The 27042-nt window shown below is 39.7% G+C and overlaps 5 protein-coding genes across 6 annotated transcripts in view; all 5 read left to right on the top strand.

Annotated features, from left to right (window-relative positions):
• LOC108430951 (protocadherin Fat 4) overlaps positions 1-14603 on the top strand; it is a 33726-nt gene extending 19123 nt beyond the window's left edge. Inside the window, exons 3-4 of one of the 2 annotated variants that reach the window (XM_037542636.1) lie at positions 9444-9479; positions 10715-14603. In XM_037542636.1, the coding sequence (XP_037398533.1) occupies positions 9444-9455 (12 nt within the window). In that variant the 3' untranslated portion in view covers positions 9456-9479; positions 10715-14603. The remainder of the gene's footprint in view (positions 1-9443; positions 9480-10714) is intronic. The other variant, XM_037542635.1, reaches the window with a different exon arrangement.
• On the top strand, positions 148-3473 carry LOC119264283 (protocadherin beta-16-like). Its single transcript, XM_037542637.1, has 2 exons — positions 148-2969; positions 3184-3473. Exons 1-2 carry the CDS (start codon positions 573-575, stop codon positions 3328-3330), a joined length of 2544 nt encoding a protein of 847 aa, XP_037398534.1. The 5' UTR covers positions 148-572; the 3' UTR covers positions 3331-3473.
• A 2066-nt stretch (positions 14604-16669) lies between the features above and the next one.
• Positions 16670-27042, top strand: part of LOC108430948 (protocadherin alpha-C2-like) — a 187296-nt gene continuing 176923 nt past the window's right edge. The window contains exon 1 of the mRNA XM_037542896.1: positions 16670-19180. Within this exon, the coding sequence (XP_037398793.1) occupies positions 16772-19180 (2409 nt within the window). The 5' untranslated portion in view covers positions 16670-16771. The remainder of the gene's footprint in view (positions 19181-27042) is intronic.
• On the top strand, positions 20151-22689 carry LOC119264300 (protocadherin alpha-8-like). Its single transcript, XM_037542772.1, has one exon. It carries the CDS (start codon positions 20158-20160, stop codon positions 22687-22689), a length of 2532 nt encoding a protein of 843 aa, XP_037398669.1. The 5' UTR covers positions 20151-20157.
• LOC108430927 (protocadherin alpha-8-like) lies at positions 23151-25709 on the top strand. The gene has a single exon (XM_017703748.2). It carries the CDS (start codon positions 23307-23309, stop codon positions 25707-25709), a length of 2403 nt encoding a protein of 800 aa, XP_017559237.2. The 5' UTR covers positions 23151-23306.

Raw genomic sequence — 27042 nt, forward strand, 5'->3', positions numbered from 1 at the left:
TTTATGATTATTAAAATTTGACGGCTTATAATACTTTTTGAATTACACTATATTATGTTTCTTTTCTTTCAAATGGTTACTGTATTTTGAGCTTCATTGCAATATAATAATTCATCTTTTCTGTGACTTCCTTAGTCTTTTCTAAAACAGCAGCCCTTATAATCTAATATAATCATCTTTAATGCGTTGATGTTATTAAAACTGCAATTTTTCACATTTTAAGCATTTTGTTCCATTCTCCAAATGGAATGTTTCACAATATATGTGTTCTAGTGCTTTACGCACAGACACGCCGAACTAATCTTGTGCGCAAAGAGTCGCTGTTCACCATGAAACCGGCTTCACCATGAGCGAGTAGACGCCATTATAGTTCCTCTTCGCGACGCCTCTGTCGCAGTATTCGCTTGCAGGACTGCCTGTATTTACTCTCTTTCGTGTGGCAGCCTCCGTCCTTGCGGTTTTATGCTCTCGCTCTTTGAGGCCGAGCTTCTTTCTTCTTACGTCTTTTCTTTTTGGATTTATTTGTAATTCCACCGACTGTGTTGCGCCTCGAGCTCACAAAAGAAGCGAATATGAATGTCCAGCGAGGTATAAGGTATGTCTCGTTTTTCTGCTTGCTGTCCATTGTCTTTAAGCCAACTCTTTCTGTTACTCATTACTCGATTCCCGAAGAAATGGAAGAAGGATCCGTAGTTGCAAATTTGGCAGCTGATTTGGGCCTGGATTTAAAAACTCTCAGTGAACGAAAAATGCGCTTGGATGTCGCTTCAAACAGGAAATATTTAGACGTTAACAAAAACACAGGAGAGATGTACATTGTGGAGAGGATCGATAGGGAGTATTTTTGTACTTCCAAGTCTGTCACAACATGTGTTCTCAAGCTGGATGCCACAATAGAAAATCCAGTTCGACTCTTCAACATTGAGCTTGAGATAATGGATATTAATGACAATGCCCCTCATTTTCGGAGGGACACAATGCACTTAGACATATCAGAGGCAACTACCGTGGGGGAGAGGTTTTCACTGACTAATGCTGTGGATCCAGACACTGGCTCAAATTCCGTTAAAACGTATTATCTGAGTGAAAATGACCATTTCAGCATTGAGATTCAGACCGGACGAGATGGATCCAAGTTTGCTGATTTGATTCTGAAAAAGGCTTTAGACAGAGAAGAACAGGCTGTTCATAATTTAATACTGACTGCTGTAGATGGCGGAGTCCCCGCGCGCTCGGGAACAGCCAGCATCATTGTGCGCGTTCTGGATACGAACGACAACTCACCTCAGTTTGAAAAAGAAAGTTACACCATTAACTTAACAGAAAACTCACCGATTGGAAGCCTTGTAGTAAAATTAAACGCAAAAGACGCAGATGAGGGATCAAATTCAGACATTGTGTATTCTTTCAGTCTGTATACTTCTGAAAAAACACAAGATACTTTCAGTTTAAATCCAGAAAATGGAGAAATTAGAGTGAAAGAAATGATCAATTTTGAAGATTTCAAAATATATACTATGGAAATTATAGCAACAGACAAAGGAGCAAATACTTTATCAGGAAAATGTAAATTAATGATTTTAATCACAGATATGAATGACAATCATCCCCAAATTTCCATAAAGTCTTTTACTAGCCCAGTTAAAGAGGATATAGCTGTAGGTACGGTGATAGCAGTGGTTAGTGTGAGTGATAAAGACTCAGGAGAAAACGGTCAAATAGACATTGATATTTCTGATGAATTGCCTTTTACGCTTAAAGAATCATCTGATAATTATTATGAGCTCGTGGTTTCAGAACCGTTAGACCGCGAAAAGGTTCCAGAGTATGACATCACATTCACCGTCACAGACAGAGGAAAGCCTCCATTATCAGATAATGAAACTATGACTTTAGAGCTGCTGGACATTAACGACAACGTTCCTCAGTTTCCACAGTCATTCTACACCATACAGGTTGTGGAAAATAACGCACCAGGAGCTTTATTGAGCTCCCTCACCGCACACGACCCGGACCTCCATGAAAATCAGTATCTAGTGTATTTCATAATCGAAAAGGAAATAGCGAACACCTCCATGTCCATGCTGTTCTCCATCAATCCAGAGAACGGGAACCTTTACGCACTGAAGACGTTTGACTATGAGATAGAGAAGGAGTTCCTTTTCCACATCGAGGCCAGAGACTCTGGCGTTCCTCCGCTCAGCAGCAACGTGACCGTTCACATCATTATAATGGACCAGAACGACAACACACCACTTATAGTGTCTCCCTGGCGCGCGCACGGCTCAGTGGTGGAGGAAAAAATCCCGAGATCCACCGATAAAGGAACACTGATAGCCAAAGTAATCGCTATTGACACGGACTCGGTACACAACTCTCGCATCACCTACCAGTTTCTCCAAAACACCGATGCTACATTGTTCAGCTTGGACCAGTACAACGGAGAGATCCGGACCATGAGGATGTTCAGCTACAGAGACTCGCGCCACCAACGGCTGGTGGTGATCGCCAAGGACAACGGAGAGCCCTCGCTCTCTGCTACAGTCACCATCAAACTGTCCACGGTGGAGACGGCGCTCAAAACCTATGCTGACTTGACTGAAGTGCCTTTAGAGTACGACATCTTTTCAGACCTGAACCTGTATCTGGTGATCGGCCTGGGCTCGGTGTCATTTCTCTTACTGATCACCATTTTGGTGACCATCGTGCTGAAGTGTCAGAAAGCGAAGCCGAGCAAAGCAGCTCCTCCCTGCAGGAACAGTGTGATCAGTGAGAGGAACTCCACCATCGCCGATTCCACGCTGGTGTCCAACGATGCCTACTGGTACAGTTTGTTTCTAGCAGAGACGAGGAAAGGGAAGCTGGTAGTGAGGCAGCCTGTGCCAAAGGGGGCGAGATACATCGTGTCCAGTATACCCAGGAGTACAGGCCTGACCGAGACTAGTGACTCAGCTGCCTCCACCCTACAGGTAAGTAGTCTTTTTGGATTTAGTATTAGATGTTTTCTGTCCTTCTTGAGTATATTTTAGTGCTCTGTACTTTTAGCGTTCTTGTACTATTTTTGTGATATAACATTTATTTTGGACATGATCTATTCATTTTTTCTTCAGTTACATTTCTAAAAGAAGATGCCGATGGTACATTTTTAAGCACAACAAAAAGATTTATTCTGTTTGTTTACAGTTCTGTGCACAACGCGTCGCTGTTCACCAAAAAACTGTTTTGGAGCCCCTCCGCCATGACGCTCCCTTATTCCAATACGTGTTTCGCCTTTGTCACTCTAGTGCTTTGATCTTCTTGTACTGTTGTGTACCTGTATCGAGTTTCTGAGATATCTTGTACGTTACAAGTTAATAAGACGTGAGTTAATCGTCAGTCTTTCAGCTTTGTTGTCTGAGATTTCAATTCTAACAGCGTTCGACTTTTACGCGCAATGATTATGGAGATACACACAGTTACACGATCTCAGAGAAGGTACGTTTCCATCTTTCTTCTGTCTGCCATCGTTACCATGGCGTTTGCTGTTACGCACTATTCCATTCCTGAAGAAATGGAGGAAGGATCCGTTGTTTCCAATCTTGCTACCGATTTAGGACTGGATGTTAAAGCCTTGAACAAACGTAAGGTGCGTTTAGAGATCATGGCAAATAAAAAATACTTAGAGGTTAACAAAGAGACAGGAGACTTGTACATTCAAGAGCGTATGGATCGGGAAATTTTGTGTGCATCCAAAACAACATGCTTCTTAAAATTGGACGCAATTATAGAAAACCCTATACGCATGTTTAATATTGAACTGGAAATAATGGACATTAACGATAACGCACCAGAGTTTCGGAGGGATGTTATACATTTAGACATTTCAGAATCGACTGCAGCGGGCGAGAGGTTCTCTTTAACGAATGCATTTGATCCAGATGTGGGAACAAATTCGATTAAAACCTATTTTCTCAGTGAAAATGAACACTTCGCCATTGAAATTCAAAGTGGTCGTGACGGATCCAAGTTTACGGATTTGATTTTAACGAAATCTCTAGACAGAGAAGAACAGGCTCTTCATAATTTAATACTGACTGCTGTAGATGGCGGAGTCCCCGCGCGCTCGGGCACAGCCAGCATCATTGTGCGCGTTCTGGATACGAACGACAACTCACCTCAGTTTGAAAAAGAAAGTTACACCATTAACTTAACAGAAAACTCACCGATTGGAAGCCTTGTAGTCAAATTAAACGCAAAAGACGCAGATGAGGGATCAAATTCAGACATTGTGTATTCTTTCAGTCTGTATACTTCTGAAAAAACACAAGAGACTTTCAGTTTAAATCCAGAAAATGGAGAAATTAGAGTTAAAGAAATGATTAATTACGAAGATTTCAGAATTTATGACATGGAAATTGTGGCAACAGACAAAGGAGTAAATTCTTTATCTGGAAAGTGCAAAGTAAGAATTTTAATCACAGATATGAACGATAACCATCCAGAAATTTCCATAAAGTCTTTTACTAGCCCAGTTAAAGAGGATATAGCTGTAGGTACAGTGATAGCAGTGGTTAGTGTGAGTGATAAAGACTCAGGAGAAAACGGTCAAATAGACATTGATATTTCTGATGAATTGCCTTTTACGCTTAAAGAATCATCTGATAATTATTATGAGCTCGTGGTTTCAGAACCGTTAGACCGCGAAAAGGTTCCAGAGTATGACATCACATTCACCGTCACAGACAGAGGAAAGCCTCCGTTATCAGATAATGAAACTATGACTTTAGAGCTGCTGGACATTAACGACAACGTTCCTCAGTTTCCACAGTCATTCTACACCATAAAGGTTGTAGAAAATAACGCACCAGGAGCTTTATTGAGCTCCCTCACCGCACACGACCCGGACCTCCATGAAAATCAGTATCTAGTGTATTTCATAATTGAAAAGGAAATCGCGAACACCTCCATGTCCATGCTGTTCTCCATCAATCCAGAGAACGGGAACCTTTACGCACTGAAGACGTTTGATTATGAGATAGAGAAGGAGTTCCTTTTCCACATCGAGGCCAGAGACTCTGGCGTTCCTCCGCTCAGCAGCAACGTGACCGTTCACATCATTATAATGGACCAGAACGACAACACACCGCTTATAGTGTCTCCATGGCGCGCGCACGGCTCGGTGGTGGAGGAAAAAATCCCGAGATCCACCGATAAAGGAACTCTGATAGCCAAAGTGATCGCTATTGACACGGACTCGGTGCACAACTCTCGCATCACCTACCAGTTTCTCCAGAACACCGATGCTACATTGTTCAGCTTGGACCAGTACAACGGAGAGATCCGGACCATGAGGATGTTCAGCTACAGAGACTCGCGCCACCAACGGCTGGTGGTGATCGCCAAGGACAACGGAGAGCCCTCGCTCTCTGCTACAGTCACCATCAAACTGTCCACGGTGGAGACGGCGCTCAAAACCTATGCTGACTTGACTGAAGTGCCTTTAGAGTACGACATCTTTTCAGACCTGAACCTGTATCTGGTGATCGGCCTGGGCTCGGTGTCATTTCTCTTACTGATCACCATTTTGGTGACCATCGTGCTGAAGTGTCAGAAAGCGAAGCCGAGCAAAGCAGCTCCTCCCTGCAGGAACAGTGTGATCAGTGAGAGGAACTCCACCATCGCCGATTCCACGCTGGTGTCCAACGATGCCTACTGGTACAGTTTGTTTCTAGCAGAGACGAGGAAAGGGAAGCTGGTAGTGAGGCAGCCTGTGCCAAAGGGGGCGAGATACATCGTGTCCAGTATACCCAGGAGTACAGGCCTGACCGAGACTAGTGACTCAGCTGCCTCCACTTTGCAGGTAGGAATAAAAATCCATGATTCAGGAACCCTATTGACCTTGAGCTTTCATTGTTGGAGATGCTCAACATTTCTGTCACAGTACCATCTTAAATGATCAAACCACTGCAAGATTCTCATTTTTCTTGTCCTTGCATGGTAGGCCTTTGGGCACCCATGAGCTGTTGTCTTGCTTCATATCCGTAAGTTTGAGTTTTTTTCACTTACCTTAAGGGTCACTTTTGACTCATGGAATATTCTCTTTTGCTCTGAGCTTTTCAGTTTTACTTTTCCCTCTTTGAGCGCATTGGTCACAGATCAAGGTTTATCACCTCTTGCAGTTTGTTGTAGTGGGCAATGTCTTGCTTTAAATTATTGAACATTCCCTCCATTTTGTTTTGTATTTTCTGATACTCTCCCTGTTTTGTTACTACACTGTATGTTTGTGTGGGCTTAATATATTCTCTACATACAGTATTGTGCAATCATGCAATTGATAATAATTTTTTGCCACTTAAAATACCATAAAACATTACAATGTATACAAACAAATATAAATACAGTAATACTTAACACAAAATTTTTATAGAAATTTTAAATACAGATGAGTGTCACTTTGGTTCATGAATTCTTTCACTGGGATGCCTGATTTAATTTAGTAATGGATCAATTTACAGAATTAGGTACTGGATAGATAATTGTATAAATACTAGCCTTCCTTGAGGAGTGGTTTAGTTGGTTAAGCTAACACACTGATAGCAAATTTCGTATTTGTGTATTTGTACTTGTTTAAACTTGGTTTTTTTTTTTAGTTTAATGGATAGACTCTTCCTGTGTCGACAAAAAAAACGTTATCTTTTTTTTCAGATTGCCAAATGACTTAGACTAACAGTCAATATTTTATGGAAGTTTAATTGTTCACTTTACCTGTGATTTTTATAATTGTGTTACACAAACGCTTTAGGGAAATGAGATCTAGATGAGCTCCTTCTTTATTAATGTTTTTCTTTGCATTTTATTACATTGTGTAGTGATTCTCAGTCTTATACTCATGCCTCCAGGGCCTGCACTCTTTAACGATTTCATCTTTCTTATAACACCCATTAAACCTCAATAGGGAAACTTTAAACCCACTGTTAGTAAAAATGCTTCACAGAATTTTGTTCCTACTGCCTCAATGTCTTTGTTTTAATTAACTATAAAAAAACAGGACCTGACCCACCCAGCTCTGGGAGAACTGGCAAAATATACATTGTAGTGACTCCCAATGACTGGGGTTGAGAATGTTCTGAAATCTTATTCTGTCCATTTCTCATGTGTTCCTTTCATTCTCAGTCCCTCTGGCTGCTGGGCCAGCTGCTGCATGCTGGTGGTGAAGAGCCATGGTTAATGTGTGCTAGCAGGTTGACTGACATGTTGCTTTTCTCTCTCTGCTGTGTGAGCTACTTTCAGCGCTGTTACTGCTGCTGCCTCTTCACTGCATCTTCACACACATTAACACTCCAGATTTAACCTTCCCATCATGGAAATATTCACTGCAACTTTGTCGAGTACAAGCAGAAATGAGAATTAACAGCGGAGTGCAGATTAAACATCTGTAGCTGGGATCTGCAGATGTTGTTGGAGTAATAGCAGTAGTTCACAGCACATCATCGGTTTAACCATTGGTTATTGTTCATGTAAACTTCAGCCAATCTTTTATTTGCACCTTTCTTGACAGTAACTATGCACTCCATTCCCACAGAAATAAAATACATTGCATCTACACATTAACAGCTTAAGAAACTTGAAAGAACAAATTGTGTTGGTGTAACTAATTCATGTGGAAAGGATGTGTACATTTGAATCAAGTAAAATAAATTCAGTGTAATTTTTTTTTCTTTTATTTCTTTCTTCTTCGTTTTTGTTGTTTGCTTGTTTAGCATTTAGAGGTTATGCAGAATAGGTCATTATTATCCATAGAATGATTTAATTAACATAATGGTGAACGTCAATGTTTTCTAACAGACTGAAAGGCAAATGGATTGCATGGAGGAAAATACACTATGGATGTTTAAGGGAGTTTGTGTATGTCTGTGTGTGTGTGTGTGTGGATGTGTGTGTGTGTGTGTGTTAGAAGGAGAGAGAGGTGGAAAGAAGTACACTTCACTTGTCCCCCTTATTTGGATTTGGATTTTTTTCTCTTGACTAATCACCTGCCTCATGAACAACCTCTTCTGAATAATTCATGTTTTTCATACTAATTTTTTTAAAATCATGAAATGTAATTTGTGCTATTTATACTCTTTATCATTTTGTTAGGTATATGAGCCCTTTTCACACAGACCTCAGAAATTGTCCTGTCATCATGCCAATTTTAAGAACTCTAGGTGTAGACTGTTTTACTCCATGGGGAAAAAAGATTTTCAACAATGGCATCTTTTTCTGTGGAGAAAACCTGCTTAGACCTGTAGTTCCTAATATTGGCATGGCACTGGCTACAGAATACCAAAACAACTTCAGAGGTCTGTTTATAGCTTGCCACTTCTATCAGTTTCTTAAGCAGGTTATTGCATTTCTGGTTTAAGCATAACAAATATGCCAGTCAATGGGGCTCTAAAGTGTGCTTGCAGTGGCATTTGGTTTTAAAAACATATTATAAAGATAAATCATGTAATTTCAAACTGTTAGCTCTAGCTTTAGCTAATCTGACAACCATCCTTCCCCCTTCACTGATACCTCCTCTTCATCCGACTAAAAAAAGTCTTATTTTGAAATGTCTTCTGTGATACAATCATTCAAGCACAGAACACATTCAAAATCAGTCCAGGTTATTTGGACAGCAGAGGACATCACAGTGTTCATGGCTGCAACTGTTACCATGACTATGTGACTCGTTCTTGTCCTATAACATTAAATGAGTTCATTCTGCTTTGCGATTTATAATCTCTTAACAACATCTTTAACTTAAGAATAATTTGCGTTGACGTCCCTGTAGCTATGTAAAAATAAACCTTTGTATGTAGTAAGCCTGGATTGTTTAGGAGTTAAAATGTAGGACTTGTAGAATTCCATTACATATAATACTTAATATGCTCCATCATTATTTTACAAATTGTTTATGTTGACCATAATGTATGTAGTAATTCAAAAATTAGAATATGTAATGCAAACACAAAAACAAACAATAAAATGCCTGAAATATTGATTGTGCCACTTGTTTTGGTTAAACCGGAAACAGATTTACCTCCTTTGAGTAATGGCAATGTGAAATGGGCCTATTTAAGTCTGTCCAATAGGAGGAGAGGTCAGAAATGTTCCTGTTGGGCATTGCTGTTTTTGAGTGTTTGTTATCCATATTGTGAACTATGAAATATTTACACTAATAGAAACTATGAAAAAAATGCCACAATTGGATCTATTCAATTTTAAAACTAAAACAAATGTTTTAGCATCTCGGCAAAGAAAAAAAAAAAACTATCAATTAACGCCATTTATTTGATTAAATGATGGGAATTGATGTTTCGTCCATTTTTTCTTTGTTGAGGCCTTCCTGTGTAATCTGTGACAGGATTTAGAATGTTCTTTGTCACTCCATAATACAATGATTGAAATTCATGTTTCTTGTTTTTGTTTCTGTTCTGAAGTACTCAAAATGAGCGAGGTCCCTTCCTGTGCTGGAGGTATGCAGCCCTGTCATCATCTCTCTGGAGTGCCTCAGCCAAGCGCCCTTTGACCTTTGACTTTTTCAGAAATGAGTGCTCTTGTTTGTTTCTTTGTTTTGGTGGTTGTTTATTTGTATGTGGAGTTTGAGTTGTCATGTTGTAGGAGGAGCTGTGGAACTGATTTATTCAACTCAATTCAGTTTTGATCCAGTACTTTTCATTACAACACACATCATCACAAAGCCATAAACCTTTTGACCTCACTTAATCATTTGAAGCGCTTAAAGACTTTTGAAGGGTTGCAAGATTGAGCACAAAATGTGTGTTGTCATAGTGAACAGCGTGGTGGGTGGCTTTACTTGAAACCATTTTGATTAGCAGTGCTGGCCAGCAGACATGCTTGTAATGGTATTTACAATGACTGTCGAATCTGTGGTCTGTTTGGCAGCGACTCAGACTCAAATGGTAATCCTGATTAAAGTGAGGGATTAAGGTATGCCTTTCTCTCCACCTCTGTTGGGACACTTACATAGACACACCTGTCACAGAAGCTGCAGCCTGTTCCTATGCATCACACGCTTGAACAATAGCATAACTGCATAAAAAAGAGAAAAAAAAACAAAGTATAAGAAATCCTTGCACAGGGCATTCACCCACCTTTGCCTTCCCAGGCATGAAACTGCTATCTTTACACATACAGACCCTCACTTTGCAATTTTTATGAGAAAATCACTGAAAGAGAAGAGAGATCTTTCTACACACACCCTCCACATGGTCTCATGCATGAATTTGTTTATTTATTTATTTGTTTGTTTATTTATTCATAATGATGTTCATAATATCCTAAACAACATTACAGAAACAGATGAGATGTATGTTAGATTGTGTTTGACTGGTTGGGCGAATAGGTTGATTCACATACGTCTTCTGATGAATTCCTGTTCACAGATAATGTAATGTGATTTCCAAGGGATGGGAAAATAACTTAAGCAATCACCCAGTTTTCAGCCTCGTGCCCATCACCCTTACATCCCTCCCAACCACACCAAATCTCTGAGCATGGTATTCATGGATAGCTCCCCCGTCACCTGTCAGTCAAAACCGAGGTCACGTTGTTTTAGTGTTTTGCCTGAAGCCCCTTGTTTGAGTGACAGGCCTCGGCTGCATGAGACGTGTTCAGAATCTAGACTACCACAGGGATGTGGTTGGTTCAGATTTGTCCCTTGATTGTCTAATTGTTTTCTTGTTGGCAGGCATCCACTACCACCAGCAGCAGTTCCTCGTGAGGCCCCCTCCCACCCCTTGTTGCTGGAGTGATGTTGAGAAGAACCTGGCTAGAACAGTGGACCACACCCACCCAACACCTGCCCTTCTACCTGGCTACCTGTCTGCACCTCCTTTCTGAACATCTTACAAGGCTTCTATTTGATGTACTTCACAGCAGTTACTTCCCACTGGCTTTTCTCCTGCATTAACGCTGAGAATCTCACAGACTGGATGGAGAAGGACTTTGCTTATGGTTGTGACTGATGGATGTGCTTACATGGAGATCAGTAATGCTACTCCAACCCCCAGTGCACAAGCTCATGTTCTCTCAGAACGGCCAATATTTTTATTTCATTAAGATACATATTAATTCAACATGCATGGATCTGCATGGCTAAGGCTTTACTATGGACTTTAATTCTGCTTCTCAAAAATCAATAAGGAACAGGGGACAACAAAACCTTCAAATGGACATGGGTGGATGCCTAAAATACAGAAAATAAAGAATAAAATTAAGGAAGGACAAAGAAGACGTTGGTATGAAGAGACTCTCATGTTGTGCTTTAGGTAATGAACCTGAACTGTTTCTGCAACATTTCTGTAATGGATGTTAAATCTTTACTTCTTTGTGTTCAGTGGACTCATATTTATGAAAAAAAAATAGTAGCAAAGCAAAAATCATAAACTCAAACCATTATTAGATAAAAAGGAACACTGTTTGGTGATACTAAGTATCTGTGTGTATTGTACCACATCTGTGTTGTTGTTTATACAAGTAGTTTGTTGTGTAAATGGTAAAGACGCTGAACGAGACATGGAGTGCACTTAGAAACATTCAACAAATATTTGTTATAGTAGTATTTTATTTGACCTACTCAAACATAAGTGTACGTTTTACATGATTTGTATCACATCTTAGAAATGATGTCATATTGACCTTTGTGCATCTTTAAAAAGACAACTGTAAAGTTGCATAAATCTGTAAAGTTCCAGCAATCACTCCCCTAAGTGCTCTGCTTATAGAGCCTAATCTTTAATTATTCAGCAGAAACATTCTGCTGGCTACTGTCTTTTCAGTTGAATTAAAACTTAGTAGTTCCTTTCTCTGTACGTAAAGGTTCTCAGTGCAAATGTATTGGTCTGTGTATTACAATCTATACATAATACTTACTGGGTTGTGCAGCTTTAACCTTATAACCAGCTTAAAGTTTTTCAATTCTGGAGGTAATGCAGTGCACACATGGAGTCATATCACTTCTCCTGTTCAAAGTCAATTTCTGGCCATACAAATGAAGACCACCAACTACCCTGCAAATAAGCACATATCCCAGCACCCCCCCACGGCCCTGATGGAGAAGTGGCTTAGAAAATGGATGGATGGATGGATGGATGTGTTGACATTTAGCAGAGAGTTATGCGGGGACTGATGCAAGTGTTTTGATAATGGTAATTTTAATCATGTTTTCAAATCACTATTTTAAACATATTCACCTTATCTTGTGGAATGTGTTACTTCAATGTTTTCTAGGCTTGTACTGCATTATTCCTGTTCTAAGCAAAAGCAAAATGAAAACAATGAAAGTAACAGCTAAGTGATGACATTGTGATGTTAAATATTTGTTTTCTTTATACAAAATGTTTTTGCTATGTCCCTAGAAATGTTCATTTTTTCAAGATATTGAAATGTTTATGTCTGCTTGGCCTGTTTAAAGCTTTTGCAGCCTTATTCAGTGATTTATCCAGTTGCTAATTTGTGCCGGCTGTTAAAGTGCTTTTCTTTGTAAATTATTACACTAGCAGTGCAATATGTGGATTGTTATGTTTCTGTTAACCCCGATTATGCAGTACATTATCTTATTATTCTGCAGCTGTGCTACATGTTCAAAAGTGTCATATTATTTGTGAACAGTACTCAGAGCTTTCTTGGTAAAATGTGCACAGACTTCTGATGACTTCCTCAGGCAGTGCAAATCATGGGGTCAAGAGGTCAGCGTGTTTGAAGACACAATATTACAGAGAGAGATTTGCAGAGAGGTTTTGGCTTCAGACAGAGTGTTTGGCTATGAGTATTCAAAAGCTTACCTTCAAATTTTTACAGCTGCATTCCCTTTTTGTGTAGGTGTTTTGAAGATATGTTTGTATTTGACCTTTTTAACCTTGGAGTCAAAGGTTAAAGGGAGGCCTCAGTGTGGTCGATTATTCTGTATGGTAATTGCCAGAGAATCAGAGATAGACCTGCTTGCTGAAGGAGAATGACAAAAGATTAATGCATGCATGTCTGTGTGCATGTGTGTGTGTGTGTGAGAGAGAGAGAGAGAAGAGAGAGAGAGAGAAGAGAGAGAGAGAGAGAGAGAGAGAAAGAGAGAGAGAGAGAGAGAGAGAGAGAGAGAGAGAGAGAGAGAGAGAAAGGAAGAACTGATAGTTCTGCGAAAGAAAGAAGAGCTGTAAAGATGAAAACTGCATCTAGGTCATTCTCTTCTCAAAGCTTGTGGAAACAGGTATTATTAATTCACCCCAAATCCTCCTTTTGTGCTATTAAAATGGCCCAACTATTTATAATCACCAGAATCCTGGGGCAGAGAACAAGCACATCTACATTTTAGGCACAGATACCCTTTTGCTTGCTTGCATCTTTACTGATCATCTATTTACATAGTGAATACTGAAGCGTCCCTAGGTTGATATATTACATATCACCCCTCGCAGTCCCCTCCACCAAAAAGTGTCTCCTTTTTTTCAAATTGTGTAAATATAACATATAATAATATAACATTTTTTTTAACAGTGACCATGTAACCCAATAATTAGCTAAATGCATTTCTGTAACCATGTCTAGTTGAGTTCATCCTTTTTGAGAACAAAATTGGGGAAGATTCAACTTCAACAAACAAGCATATAAACACAATTATTATTTTTGGGAATATGTTTTCTGTCCTTTAAGAGGGGAAGCTTGACTGTTTATTTTATGGTGCTGTCAACCTTTCCCCAATCTGTTCTGAAAAAGGTAATAGCTTTACTAAACACTATGATATTTAGAGAGTGTGGGGCTTTAGGTTAAGGCTATCTGTTGTTGCTAATGCTGCTCATCCTATCATTGTCTCTGCCACTGCAGTATTGTACATGCACTGGCCATGAACTCCCAGTGACATACATGGCTTCAATTCAACCTCAATGAATCTGTTCTGCCTGGGAGGAATGTCATCACATTCTCTGTCTCTCTAGTTTACATTCTAGCGCTTGTCTCCTGTCTTGTAAGAGTAGAATATCTTATACAACAGAAAATGCCTGTCATCTGTCAATCTCTATATGAACAACTGGAATTATAGCATATCCTCGTGGTAATATGACAATGTGTTCGTGATTAATTTCATGCTTTTGATAATAGTGGCTTGCAGTTTATTGTACTGAAGTGAAGAAATGCTGAATATTCTATTAATGAGGCACATGTTGATCAAATCACTTCTATCATCATGAGGACTGAATGTCTGTGGAACTGAATGAAGTGAGGGAGAAAATGACTATGATATTGCTATGTTAGTATATCTTATGGTTTTAATAGAATCAGAAGTGACTTTTTTGTATACTTGCTGCATCATTTGTTTGCATGGTACAGTGCTTATTTTGTGTGTGTTGGGTTGGTGCTGAAGATGAAAATGAAGTCATCTCTAAAGATGGTGCATAGGAAAGTGGCTTAGACACCTCACTCTGTTTCTATTTTTTTTATTTGCTTTTTTTACATATATATAATGCTCACTACTTTTAACTATTATGCTTGATTTCTATGACCATTGTGAGCTGTGCTGTATCTACTAACTGCAAATGATAGCACTCTTTTTTCTGTAAATATAGAAGTGTGAATAAAATCATTGAAAGGATCTCATTTGTATCTGCCTTGTCAGTATTCCAATAATTTTAAAGTGGAAAGGAGAAACCAGGAGGATAGCAGGCAGCACTCCTCTCCTTTCCTTGTGCTGACCTAATTCCTTCCACACAGCTTACAGAGCAGAGAGAGAGACTGCAGTACTGCTGTGAGCTACTGCAGAGTGCATGCGCGTGCACACACACACACACACACACACACACACACACACACACACACACACACACACACACACACACAGGGGTGTCTCCCTTTCCCAACACCCCTCTGCATTCAATCAATACAGCCCCTCATATGTCCTGCTTGTCTTACATTCAGATCCCCCACCCCCGCTCTTCTGCTTTTCCCCCTCATACTGCAATGACAAAGCCTCCATCAGCTGACTGTGCAGACTGCTTGTTTCTAGGCGACAGCAGTTCCTCTCTTAGTGAACAAATGATGGGATGGGGGTGGGATAAAGAAACGAAAATAATATTATAATAGAAGCTAAATGCATAAACATAACATGTATTCTGAGGTCTGTTGTTTTACAGCTTCTCTATTCCAGCGTCTTTTGTAACGCCAGCAGCCCCAACACACCCCCCCCTTCGTTTCTCAAGCTCCAGAATTCAGCACCGCAGACAGCGACCTGCCCTGCGGAAGGGCCGTTGCTATGGAAACGCGCTGCTGGCGGGGAGAGGGGCGTGTGGTGTGTTTTGAAGCAGCCTGTAATTTGATACTCTAACATGCGCCTCCCTGTGGCAAAAAGCTTACACATCACACCAAAATTTAACTTTTAAAAAGGCATCACATAATTAACCAATATATCTTACAAATGGTTATATAAACTTGTAACTTTTATTTTAATTGCAAGCCTATAATGATGAGGATGATGATAATAATAATAATAATAATAATAATGATAAAATATTTATTATTCATATTATAATGCACCGAGCAAAATCGTAATAATAACAGCACTATTGTACCAGATCACATGAGAGACCGGATTATGCACTTGCACTATTTTAACTAATAATTTCAAAATAGATTATTATTGTTCTCCCTTTTTAATTCCACTTTATCTCCACGCTGCAGCAGTGTCTAGGCGAGACATACTCCTGTCTTATTTATTATAAAATAAGTATTCTGTTACAGTTATCACTGTGAATCTGATTGTGGTCTTAACAGAGCCGTTGTTGCTGCATTGTAACCCACAACTGCAAGGTGGTAGAAAGAAAATGACGTAATTCGTGAGAACAAACTTGCAGTACGGGAGGGGCTGATGTTGTCACGTGGTTTGAGTAACTCGACCACATGGTGCCACTGTTCACCACAGAAATACACACAGCACTAGCTGATGAGAGTCATACATGGAATAGAATTATTTAATCTGTAAATGTATGCCTAGAAGACTTTATCCTGTCATCCAAAAGAAGGAATATGCAGCAAAATGCTTACCTGAATAAAATACTTGATAAGATCCTTTCACGTTTCAGTTAATAAACATGGTTGTTATTGCTGGTTGTTATAACTTTTTTGATAGAAATGAAGGAATAATTGATAAACTTACCATAGAAAAGAATAAATACATAAGATAGAAATTGTATTCAGCAAGCGTTCCCACACTTTTGAATCCTTTCTGCTCAATATGTTTTAGTATCCATGTACATAGCTATAAAAATGAAACTGAGAAAAAAGTTTGGATGAAATTATACAGTAAATAACAAAAAAAAGTTTGACATTTTATGACAATATCAATTCACAGTTTTTATTTTAATCATATATTTCATATTTTAATGTTTTTTTTGTTGCTTACATATGAAGGATGTTTTTGTATATGTTCATTCGTTCTCTTTCTCTCTCCGACTCTGTCTGTCTCTTCCTCTCTCTCTCTCTCTCTCTCTCTCTCTCTCTCTCTGTCTCTCTGTCTCTCTCTCTCTCTCTTTGATTATTCCCTGTGTGTTTTTGTTCTAATTTTCACCAAGCAAACTGCAATTTTAAACCGCAACGCAGAGTGGCGCTATAAGAAAAGACATGCTCAAGCTTAGGCGCATCATTGTTCAGTAGACATAGAAAGGCTAGTCAGAGCTAATGAATCTTCACGTTTAGAGAATGTAACAAAGACCGAGGAAGCGCCATGGCGGACATCTACTTTCAACCACAAGTAACTGCAATTTAGGAAATGATGCGCTCGTGTTTGGTTCGGCAGCTCAGAGGTATTTCGCACAGAATGGCGAGTGAAGATTCACAGAGAGCACAGATGTGCGGTCGTATCGTCCTCATTTTCTTGTGTTTGCTGCTTCTTTGCGGCGGCACCTCTACAGAAATACGTTATTCCCTTCCAGAAGAATCGAAGGTTGGCACCGTTTTGGGGAATATAGCCAAAGATTTGGGCTTGGACTCGTCGGCTCTGGCTGACAGGAACCTGCGCATTGTGACTGGAACGAAACAGGAGCTTTTTCAGGTAAATCGAAGAGAAGGCGCTTTGTTCGTTGATCGTAGAATCGACAGAGAGGAGCTATGCTCTAAAACGAACCCATGTTTACTCAGCATTAAAGCGGTTATCGAAAATCCCCTTGAAATGCACCAGATAGTAGTTGAAATTGTCGATGTTAATGATAATGCACCAACGTTTATAGACGATAATTATAATTTGGAGATTGTTGAATATGCAATGACAGGAGCGCGATATCAGTTGGAGGGAGCACACGACCCGGATATAGGCTCAAATGGCTTACAGGCTTACAAACTCAGCCCAAACCAGTTTTTCCGTTTAGAAACAGAGGATTTGGGAGATGAGGGGAAAATCCCCTTCCTTGTTCTACAAAGACTTTTGGATAGGGAGCACATCGCAAGGCATAACTTGTTATTAACTGCAGTAGATGGAGGGAAGCCACAGAAAACAGGAACTCTTAGTATCGCCGTTGTTGTTTCAGACGTCAATGATAATGCACCTGTTTGTGGTAAACAAAAGTACACGGTGACGGTGAGAGAAGACGCTCCTGACGGAACCTTTTTATTACGAATTAACGCTACAGATTCAGATGAAGGAGTAAACGGAGAAATTGAATACACGCTGCGAAACAAGTTTAGAAATGGTGCCTCTGAGTTATTTGATTTAGACGGCAAAACAGGGGAATTACGAATAAAAAGTGGCCTTAATTTTGAGGAGAAGCAGGTTTATGACTTAAAAATTCTGGCAGCAGATAAGGGAGCAGTATCTTTGTCCACGCAGTGTAACGTGCTCGTGAAAATAGAAGACGTAAATGACAACCGACCCGAGATTGATGTCACCTCTTTATCCAGCCAAATCCCTGAGGACGCTCCTCCAGGAACAGTAGTTGCTTTAATGGGAGTGACAGACTTTGATTCAGGTATAAATGGACAAGTGGTGTGCAGTTTACCCAAGGACATACCATTCGAGCTCAAGCAGTCATCAGATTCAAATTTTTATTCGTTGGTTACTAAAGAATATGTGGATAAAGAGTCAACGCCCTTTTACGACATTACTATAACAGCTACAGATTTAGGAACACCTCCACTATCATCAACGAAGATAATTCATGTTGAGGTGGTAGACATAAATGACAACAGGCCTGTATTTGTCCAAAGCCCATACACATTCTATGTAGCTGAAAACAACAAACCAGGCTGGTCAGTTTTCTCTGTGAGCGCAGCTGATGTAGATGAAGGTGACAACTCAAAAGTCTCATACTCAATAGATCGCGTGAACTCAGGCCAGAGCATGACGTCTTTCTTGAATATTAATGAGGCGAATGGAACCGTTTTTGCACTGAAAAGTTTTGATTTTGAGTCACTGAAAACGTTCCACTTCCACGTGCTCGCTACTGACTCTGGAACTCCACCTCTGAGCAGCAACGTCACAGTGAACGTGTTCATTCTGGATCAGAACGACAACGTTCCAGTGATCTTATATCCAGTCAGCTCTAACGGATCTGCTGAAGGTGTGGAGGAGGTTCCCCGTAATGTGAACGCAGGACATTTGGTGACTAAAGTGAGGGCCTATGACGCAGATATAGGATACAACGGCTGGCTATTATTTTCACTGCAGGAAGTGAGCGACCACAGTCTGTTTGGTTTGGACCGCTATACAGGACAGATAAGGACCCTTCGCTCATTCACAGAAACAGACGAGGCTCAGCATAAACTGGTCATACTGGTCAAAGACAATGGCAACGTTTCACTTTCAGCAACAGCGACTGTGATTATCAAAGTTGTGGAGCCCAAAGAGGCTTTTGCAGCTTCTGACGTTAAACACGCAGTAAAAGACGAGGAGGGCAATGACGTCACATTTTATCTGATCATCACTCTGGGCTCAGTTTCAGTGCTTTTTGTCATCAGTATCATTGTGCTGATTGTAATGCAGTGCTCCAAATCTACAGACTATTCCTCCAAGTACTTACAGGATACTAATTATGATGGAACACTGTGTCACAGCATCCAGTACAGATCAGGAGATAAACGCTACATGTTAGTTGGACCCAGAATGAGTATCGGTTCTACTGTAGTCCCGGGCAGTAATGGGAATACTCTCGTCGTACCAGATCGCAGGAGAAGAACTTCTGGAGAGGTAGGATTTGACTATTATTTATAAATATTGCCTTCTTGGTTCTAACACCGTCGTTGCAAACTGAAATACTTGTATTTGTAATTACATATCCAGTTACACTACACGTGTGAAGACCTGTGTCTTGAAAACTTCAAGACTTGGTTAATGTCTCTTTTTTTTTAACTCTTTAAGTGTCCAGATCCCAACGGCGGGCTCAGAGTTTTATTGTAGACTTCTACAACTCTACCACTTTGCACTGGAGTCCTTGTTGGAACTCTGGACAGTTGCGTTAGAGTTGCATGTAATAAGCCTGTGTTTCAGTGGGTGAAAGTATCCTCTTTTGTGAGCTCAAGGAGTATTAGTGTCTTGCACATTGACATTTATTCACTTTTTGTCTACAAATTAGAATGCCGTTTTATTTTATTTATTCTTGTGCTATGGGTGGAAATACACTACTATATCCATGTCTTAAACAACTCTTATTTATTTTATTCCAATAGAACGCACGGGTAGAATGGACATGAGTGTCTGTATGAGTGCTGGAGCTGTCCGTTGTGTGGTGCTGAATTTAAGTAGAAGCTGAAGAAATACAATTGTGCATTGCGAAATCTTTTTTTTTTTTTAATCCGGAAGCAGCTTGATTAGTGGACCGCTGCTTTTTACATGTTTTTATAAAGATAAAATCAAAATATAAGTGAGATCAACCTTTTTAGATCCATTGCAGGATCTTGGTGGGCTCCACAGGGCGTCAGTGTAACACTAAGAAAGTATTTAGAAATAAATCCCTCTCCATTGACTGCCTGGGAGCTGGGAAGCTGTTTTGTTCACATAGGAGACTGTGCGAGGTGTACGCATGAAATAGGGTGAAACTGGTTCTGTTCTCTTTTTATCTTTCTATTCATGGAACAATATCTTATTTGTTTTCAAACCGGTTAACATTGATTTATGGAAACTTGCGATATTTTGCCCTTTGCTTAGTTTCATTATTTTCGTCCGCAATGGAAGACGGCGGACAAAGGCGCAGAAGGGAGTACTGGTGGATTTCTCTGTGGCTCTCATTTCTGCTGTGCTTTGTGCAGCAGATTTCCACCCAGGCAAGGTACTCTGTTCAAGAAGAGGTAAAAGAGGGATCAGTTGTCGGAAATATTGCTAAAGATTTGGGTTTGGATGTCAGTACTTTGTTGGACCGACGGTTTCGCATCGTGTCTGGATCTAAGGACGATCTTTTCCAGGTAAATCAGAACAACGGCGCACTATATGTTCAAAAGAAAATCGACAGAGAGGAGATATGTGACGGCAATGATGTCTGCTTAATGAATCTAAAAATAGCAGTTGAAAATCCTTTAGAAATCCATTATGTTGCAGTTGAAATAATTGATGTAAACGATCATGCTCCTAGTTTTGCGGAAAAACATCTTAGTTTAGAGGTAGCAGAAAATAAATCTCCAGGGGCGCGATTTGACCTGCAGCCTGCACGTGATCTAGATGTTGGCACTAATTGCATTCGTTCTTACAAACTTAGTCAAAATGAGCATTTCTCTTTGGAGTTAAGAGACGGTGACGAAGACGGTCTGCCTTCTCTCGTCTTACAGAAATATTTGGACCGTGAAAGTGCACTCAAACACGAATTATTATTAACGGCCATAGATGGTGGAAATCCCCCTAAATCTGGCAGTCTTAACATAACCATAACTGTCCTCGATATTAATGACAACCAGCCTGTGTGCAGCCAAAACATGTACTCAATATCTTTATATGAGAACGTTAGTATTGGAACCACTGTAATGAAAGTGAATGCTACAGATCCAGATGATGGCAGCAATGGAGAGGTTGTCTATTCATGGGGTAGAAATACAAAGAACAAAGTCAAAGACATTTTTGAGATAGACCACATTACGGGTGAAATGTATGTCAAAAAACAAATTGACTTTGAAGACAATCAGATATACAGATTAAACATACAGGCTTCCGATAAAGGGCAGCCTCCACTATCTGTCGATTGCAGAGTTTCCATCAGGATAATAGACGTGAACGACAATAAACCAGAAATTGAAGTTACCCCAATCCTGACTGTTGTTCCAGAGGATTCAAAACCCGGAACTGTTATTTGTTTAATTAGCGTTTCAGATAGAGACTCTGGAATTAATGGCAAAGTCGTTTGTAGTCTCTCAAATGATGTTCCATTTGAGCTGAAGTCGTCTGTTGAAGATAACACATTTTCATTAATTATTAAAGGAAAATTAGATAGAGAACTTGTATCCCATTATGATATTTTACTAATAGCCAAAGACTTGGGTCAGCCTGTTTTGTCCTCACTGAAAACTCTGAGCGTGCAGATATCAGATGTAAATGATAATGTTCCAGAATTCCCTCAACAGCCTCTCGAGCTTTACTTGAAAGAAAACACCCCTGGAGCATCTATATTTTCGGTGAGTGCTAACGATAAAGATATATTTGAAAATGCTATAATTAATTATCAAATTATGAGAGGTGACGCGACACTTAATGACATGTCGACATTCCTAAATATAAATTCAGAAACAGGAGTTATTAGCGCATTAAGGAGCTTTGATTTCGAAACGGTCAAAACTTTCCAGTTCCGCGTGCTCGCTACTGATTCTGGAACTCCACCTCTGAGCAGCAACGTCACAGTGAACGTGTTCATTCTGGATCAGAACGACAACGTTCCAGTGATCTTATATCCAGTCAGCTCTAACGGATCTGCTGAAGGTGTGGAGGAGGTTCCCCGCAATGTGAACGCAGGACATTTGGTGACTAAAGTGAGAGCCTATGACGCGGATATAGGATACAACGGCTGGCTATTATTTTCACTGCAGGAAGTGAGCGACCACAGTCTGTTTGGTTTGGACCGCTATACAGGACAGATTAGGACCCTTCGCTCATTCACAGAAACAGACGAGGCTCAGCATAAACTGGTCATACTGGTCAAAGACAATGGCAACGTTTCACTTTCAGCAACAGCGACTGTGATTATCAAAGTTGAGGAGCCCAAAGAGGCTTTTGCAGCTTCTGATGTTAAACACGCAGTAAAAGACGAGGAGGACAATGACGTCACATTTTATCTGATCATCACTCTGGGATCAGTTTCAGTGCTTTTTATCATCAGTATCATTGTGCTGATTGTAATGCAGTGCTCCAAATCTACAGACTATTCCTCCAAGTACTTACAAGATACTAATTATGATGGAACACTGTGTCACAGCATCCAGTACAGATCAGGAGATAAACGGTACATGTTAGTTGGACCAAGAATGAGTATCAGTTCTACTATAGTCCCGGGCAGTAATGGGAATACTCTAGTGGTACCAGATCGCAGGAGGAGAACTTCTGGAGAGGTAGGAGTCCATTATATTTACCATTTTAAAGTTGCTGTTATGAGGTCGCTTAACATGTCAAGACTGATTTTTGCTGTTCTATCTGACATTGGTTTGTTTTCGTGGCATTTAAGTCGCTCAGTGGTTCTGAATATGGCTGTGGCCAAGCACCAACTCGGTTGTTTGTTCATTTGACGATTTATGTTGATTTCCTAGTCCCTTAGGTATGCTATTTGTGCGTTTATTTATTAACTACGACAAATTGTTAAATGGAAGGTATTCTTCATATCATCCTTAAGTACAATACACGCTGTAGAGCTCTTCACATCGGTGCTAAAACATTCATTACCTGAAGTACTGCCTGTACTTAAAAAAGTGCAATTACAAACAAAACACACGGCTAGTAACATGGTTTTACTTAATTTCTTTCCTTGGTTGATAGAGCTTGTTTTATGTTTTTTTCTCAGGTGAGAAATTAAATAAAACTATTCAGAGAAGTCATTAACAGAAGAAGCGGTGCATTTTAAGACCTGCTGTTGCTTTTAGTAGACCTCATGGTGTCAGTATTATACCATCAAACCATACAAAATACCGACCCTTCCTCCTGGTGTGTTTTACGTCAAGCTGTTTGTGCCATCCCACTGAGAAGGCAGCTACTGTGTTTGATTGTAAAGGCTTCTTCCAGCTCTATCTTGCGACGACATTAGATTATCTGATATTTTGTGAAAATGTTAACCTTAGCTGCTAGTCCACTTAATGTAAATAGTTTTATGAAGTGATTAAAAGGGCAGTGTTTTTCTCCTTTGTCCTAAATGGAATTTTCAGGGATGGAAAACGGAAGACAAAGGCGAACGTTGGATAGCTGGGTGTTTGCTATATGCTTCTCTCTGCTGTTTTGCTTTGAGGACCAGGTCTCGGCTCAGATAAAATATTCTATTCCAGAGGAAGTAAAAGAGGGCACCATCGTGGGAAATGTTGCTAAAGATTTAGCTCTCGATATCAACAATTTGGTGGACAGACGGTTCCGCATTGTTTCTGGATCTGAGGATGCGCTTTTCCAGGTAAACGAGAACAATGGCCTCCTGTATGTTGTTAAGAGAATCGATAGAGAAGCTATATGTGCCAGTAGCAGAGCTTGCTGGGTTAATCTAAAAATCATTGTCGAAAATCCTCTGGAGATTCATTACGTGGAGGTTGAAATTACTGATGTAAATGATCATTCGCCTAGTTTCACAGAAAAAGATCAGCTGTTTGAAATACCGGAATCGACTTTGCCAGGGGAAGATTTTCAGCTGCAGTCAGCACAGGACCCTGATTTTGGGACGAACTCGGTTCGTTTTTACAAACTGAGCCAAAGTGAGCATTTTGAACTTGAACTTCGAGACAATGGGGTAGAGCGAAAAATTCCTTTTTTAAAGTTACGTATATCATTGGACAGGGAGCAACAAAACAGACACCATTTAATACTGACTGCTATTGATGGTGGACGTCCACCAAAATCAGGAAGCATGGATATAAACATTACAGTTCTGGATGACAATGATAACCGGCCAAAATTTACTCACGAAGTTTATTCTGTTGAAATACAAGAAAATTCCCCAGTTGGATTTTTTGTGGTGAAAGTCAATGCCACTGATGCAGATGAAGGTCAGAACGGTGAAATTGTTTATTCATTTGTTAAAAACCTTGACAGAGAAATATATGATGTATTCAGTTTAGATACAAATTCTGGGGAAATTAGAGTGAAAGGAAATATAGATTTTGAAATAAATACCGTTTACAGATTTGGCATAACAGCCTCAGACAGAGGGCATCTACCGAAGGCGAGCAGTTGTAGAGTTGTAATTAAAATCGTTGATGTAAATGATAATAAGCCAGAGATAGATGTTACTTCCCTATCTGATGTAGTACTGGAAAATTCAAATCCAGGAACTGTTATTTCTCTCATTAGTATAACAGACAAAGACTCTGGCATCAACGGCAAAGTTGTTTGTAGCATATCAGAAAATGTGCCATTTGAACTGAAACCTTCGTTTAAAGAGAACATGTATTCCTTAGTTACAAGCGGACGCCTAGATCGCGAGCATAATGCCCATTATGAGATCATAATTACAGCTACAGACCTGGGACACCCGAGCCTCTCTGCAGTAAGAAAGTTAAGCTTACAAATATCAGATGTAAATGACAACAGCCCAGAATTTCCCCAGAATCCTTTGGAGCTGTACCTAACTGAAAATAACACCCCGGGTGCATCTATATTTTCTGTTAGCGCCCTAGATGAAGATTTATATGAAAATGCTGCGGTAAATTACCAAATTGTTAGAGGAGATGCGGCACAACCTGGCATAGCGTCGTTCCTGAACATCAATTCTGAAACAGGTGTTATTCGTGCGCTAAAGAGTTTTGACTTTGAAACCTCCAAAACTTTCCAGTTCCACGTGCTCGCTACTGATTCTGGAACTCCAGCACTGAGCAGCAACGTCACAGTGAACGTGTTCATTTTAGATCAGAACGACAACGTTCCAGTGATCTTATATCCAGTCAGCTCTAACGGATCTGCTGAAGGTGTGGAGGAGGTTCCCCGTAATGTGAACGCAGGACATTTGGTGACTAAAGTGAGAGCCTATGACGCAGATATAGGATACAACGGCTGGCTATTATTTTCACTGCAGGAAGTGAGCGACCACAGTCTGTTTGGTTTGGACCGCTATACAGGACAGATAAGGACCCTTCGCTCATTCACAGAAACAGACGAGGCTCAGCATAAACTGGTCATACTGGTCAAAGACAATGGCAACGTTTCACTTTCAGCAACAGCGACCGTGATTATCAAAGTTGTGGAGCCCAAAGAGGCTTTTGCAGCTTCTGATGTTAAACACGCAGTAAAAGACGAGGAGGACAATGACGTCACATTTTATCTGATCATCACTCTGGGCTCAGTTTCAGTGCTTTTTGTCATCAGTATCATTGTGCTGATTGTAATGCAGTGCTCCAAATCTACAGACTGTTCCTCCAAGTACTTACAAGATACTAATTATGATGGAACACTATGTCACAGCATCCAGTACAGATCAGGAGATAAACGGTACATGTTAGTTGGACCAAGAATGAGTATCGGTTCTACTATAGTCCCAGGCAGTAATGGGAATACTCTAGTGGTACCAGATCGCAGGAGGAGAACTTCTGGAGAGGTAAGAGTGCTTTATTTTAAATGATGTTGTCATAGTATACTGTTCACAATCAGGAATGCCAGATGTCTTTTTGTTGCTTTACGTTTGGTTTCAGAGCTCTGATTTGGTTCCATATGTACTTTTTTTCTAATCCCCTTGTGTTAAAATGTCTACAGGCTTAATATTCAAGCATACACTGAAAACGTACTAGTTTTAACATTGTGAGTGTATTCTGCACCGTTCTACACCAATTTGAGTTCAGTTTACGCTTTAGGAAATGTCAGAATCTTATACCCCTTTCAGCATTAAAAATTTTTAATACAGTCAGTGTGGCAGTAAAACGACTCAGCTGCTTCGCATTACATAATGTAACAACAGTATATATTGTCCAGGTTTCACTGCAGTGGAAAATTCTCGTTTACTAAATTGGTATTAACTGCTCACTACACACTGAAAAAAGCTTTAGTATTTTAACTTAAAGTGTGTAACCTGATTGCATTTACATCCGTTTAATTGAACTTTCAATGTTAACAGAACAATAAAAAGCTATTTTACATTTTGTTACCTTATTATTTGGAGTATGATAAACTTTACATTTGAATGCAGCCACGTTGTTAACTTTTTAAATGTAAAATATGGATTTTTCCCGTTTTCACAGAGTGATTCGTTCCTTACATAGTTTATTACATCATTAAATTTTAATATATTAACACTACAACAGACAGTGAGTTCTCAAATGCAAAACGCTTTTTGTAAGAAAACCTGAAATGGTATATACACTTCAGGACTGCAGAGACGGAAGTAAACAAACAGTGAGTTAATGTAAACACAAAACACCATCATGGATAATAACATATAATATGTATAATGTAGACTTTAAGGTGAAAATGGCATGTTATAGTGTAAAGACTCTTGGGAAATGAACTGTAGGTAAAAAAACAGAAATTAACAAACGTGCCAAGAAAGCTGGAAAGTTCCACCCCTAGCAAATGTCAGAAATTACAAATGAAGTGTAAGCCAACTGTTTATAAGAGTGCGGTACTTATACAATTCTCTATAATACTGGGCTCTGAGTTTTATATACATGAACAAACAGCTTCCGAATCAATACTCAAACCTAAAACTATAACTATGAAAAAACGATTTTTTAACAATCTTAACACTTTTTAACACAGTCAGTTCTACTGAGTAGTGATTAAAAAACTTAATAAAATCTATTCGCAAATATATAATGTACTCCAGTGAGAATGAGACACTTAGAGTCCCTGAAATTAAAAATTTTAACTTCAAGACACCCAAGAACGATTGCGCATTAGGCGGCATGACCCATTTGTATTTCCTATATTGTTCTATAGTTTCTAATATAGTATGTGCTAAT

Source organism: Pygocentrus nattereri, chromosome 11 (genome assembly GCF_015220715.1).
Source record: "Pygocentrus nattereri isolate fPygNat1 chromosome 11, fPygNat1.pri, whole genome shotgun sequence".
In the NCBI taxonomy this organism is placed as follows: Eukaryota; Metazoa; Chordata; class Actinopteri; order Characiformes; family Serrasalmidae; genus Pygocentrus; species Pygocentrus nattereri.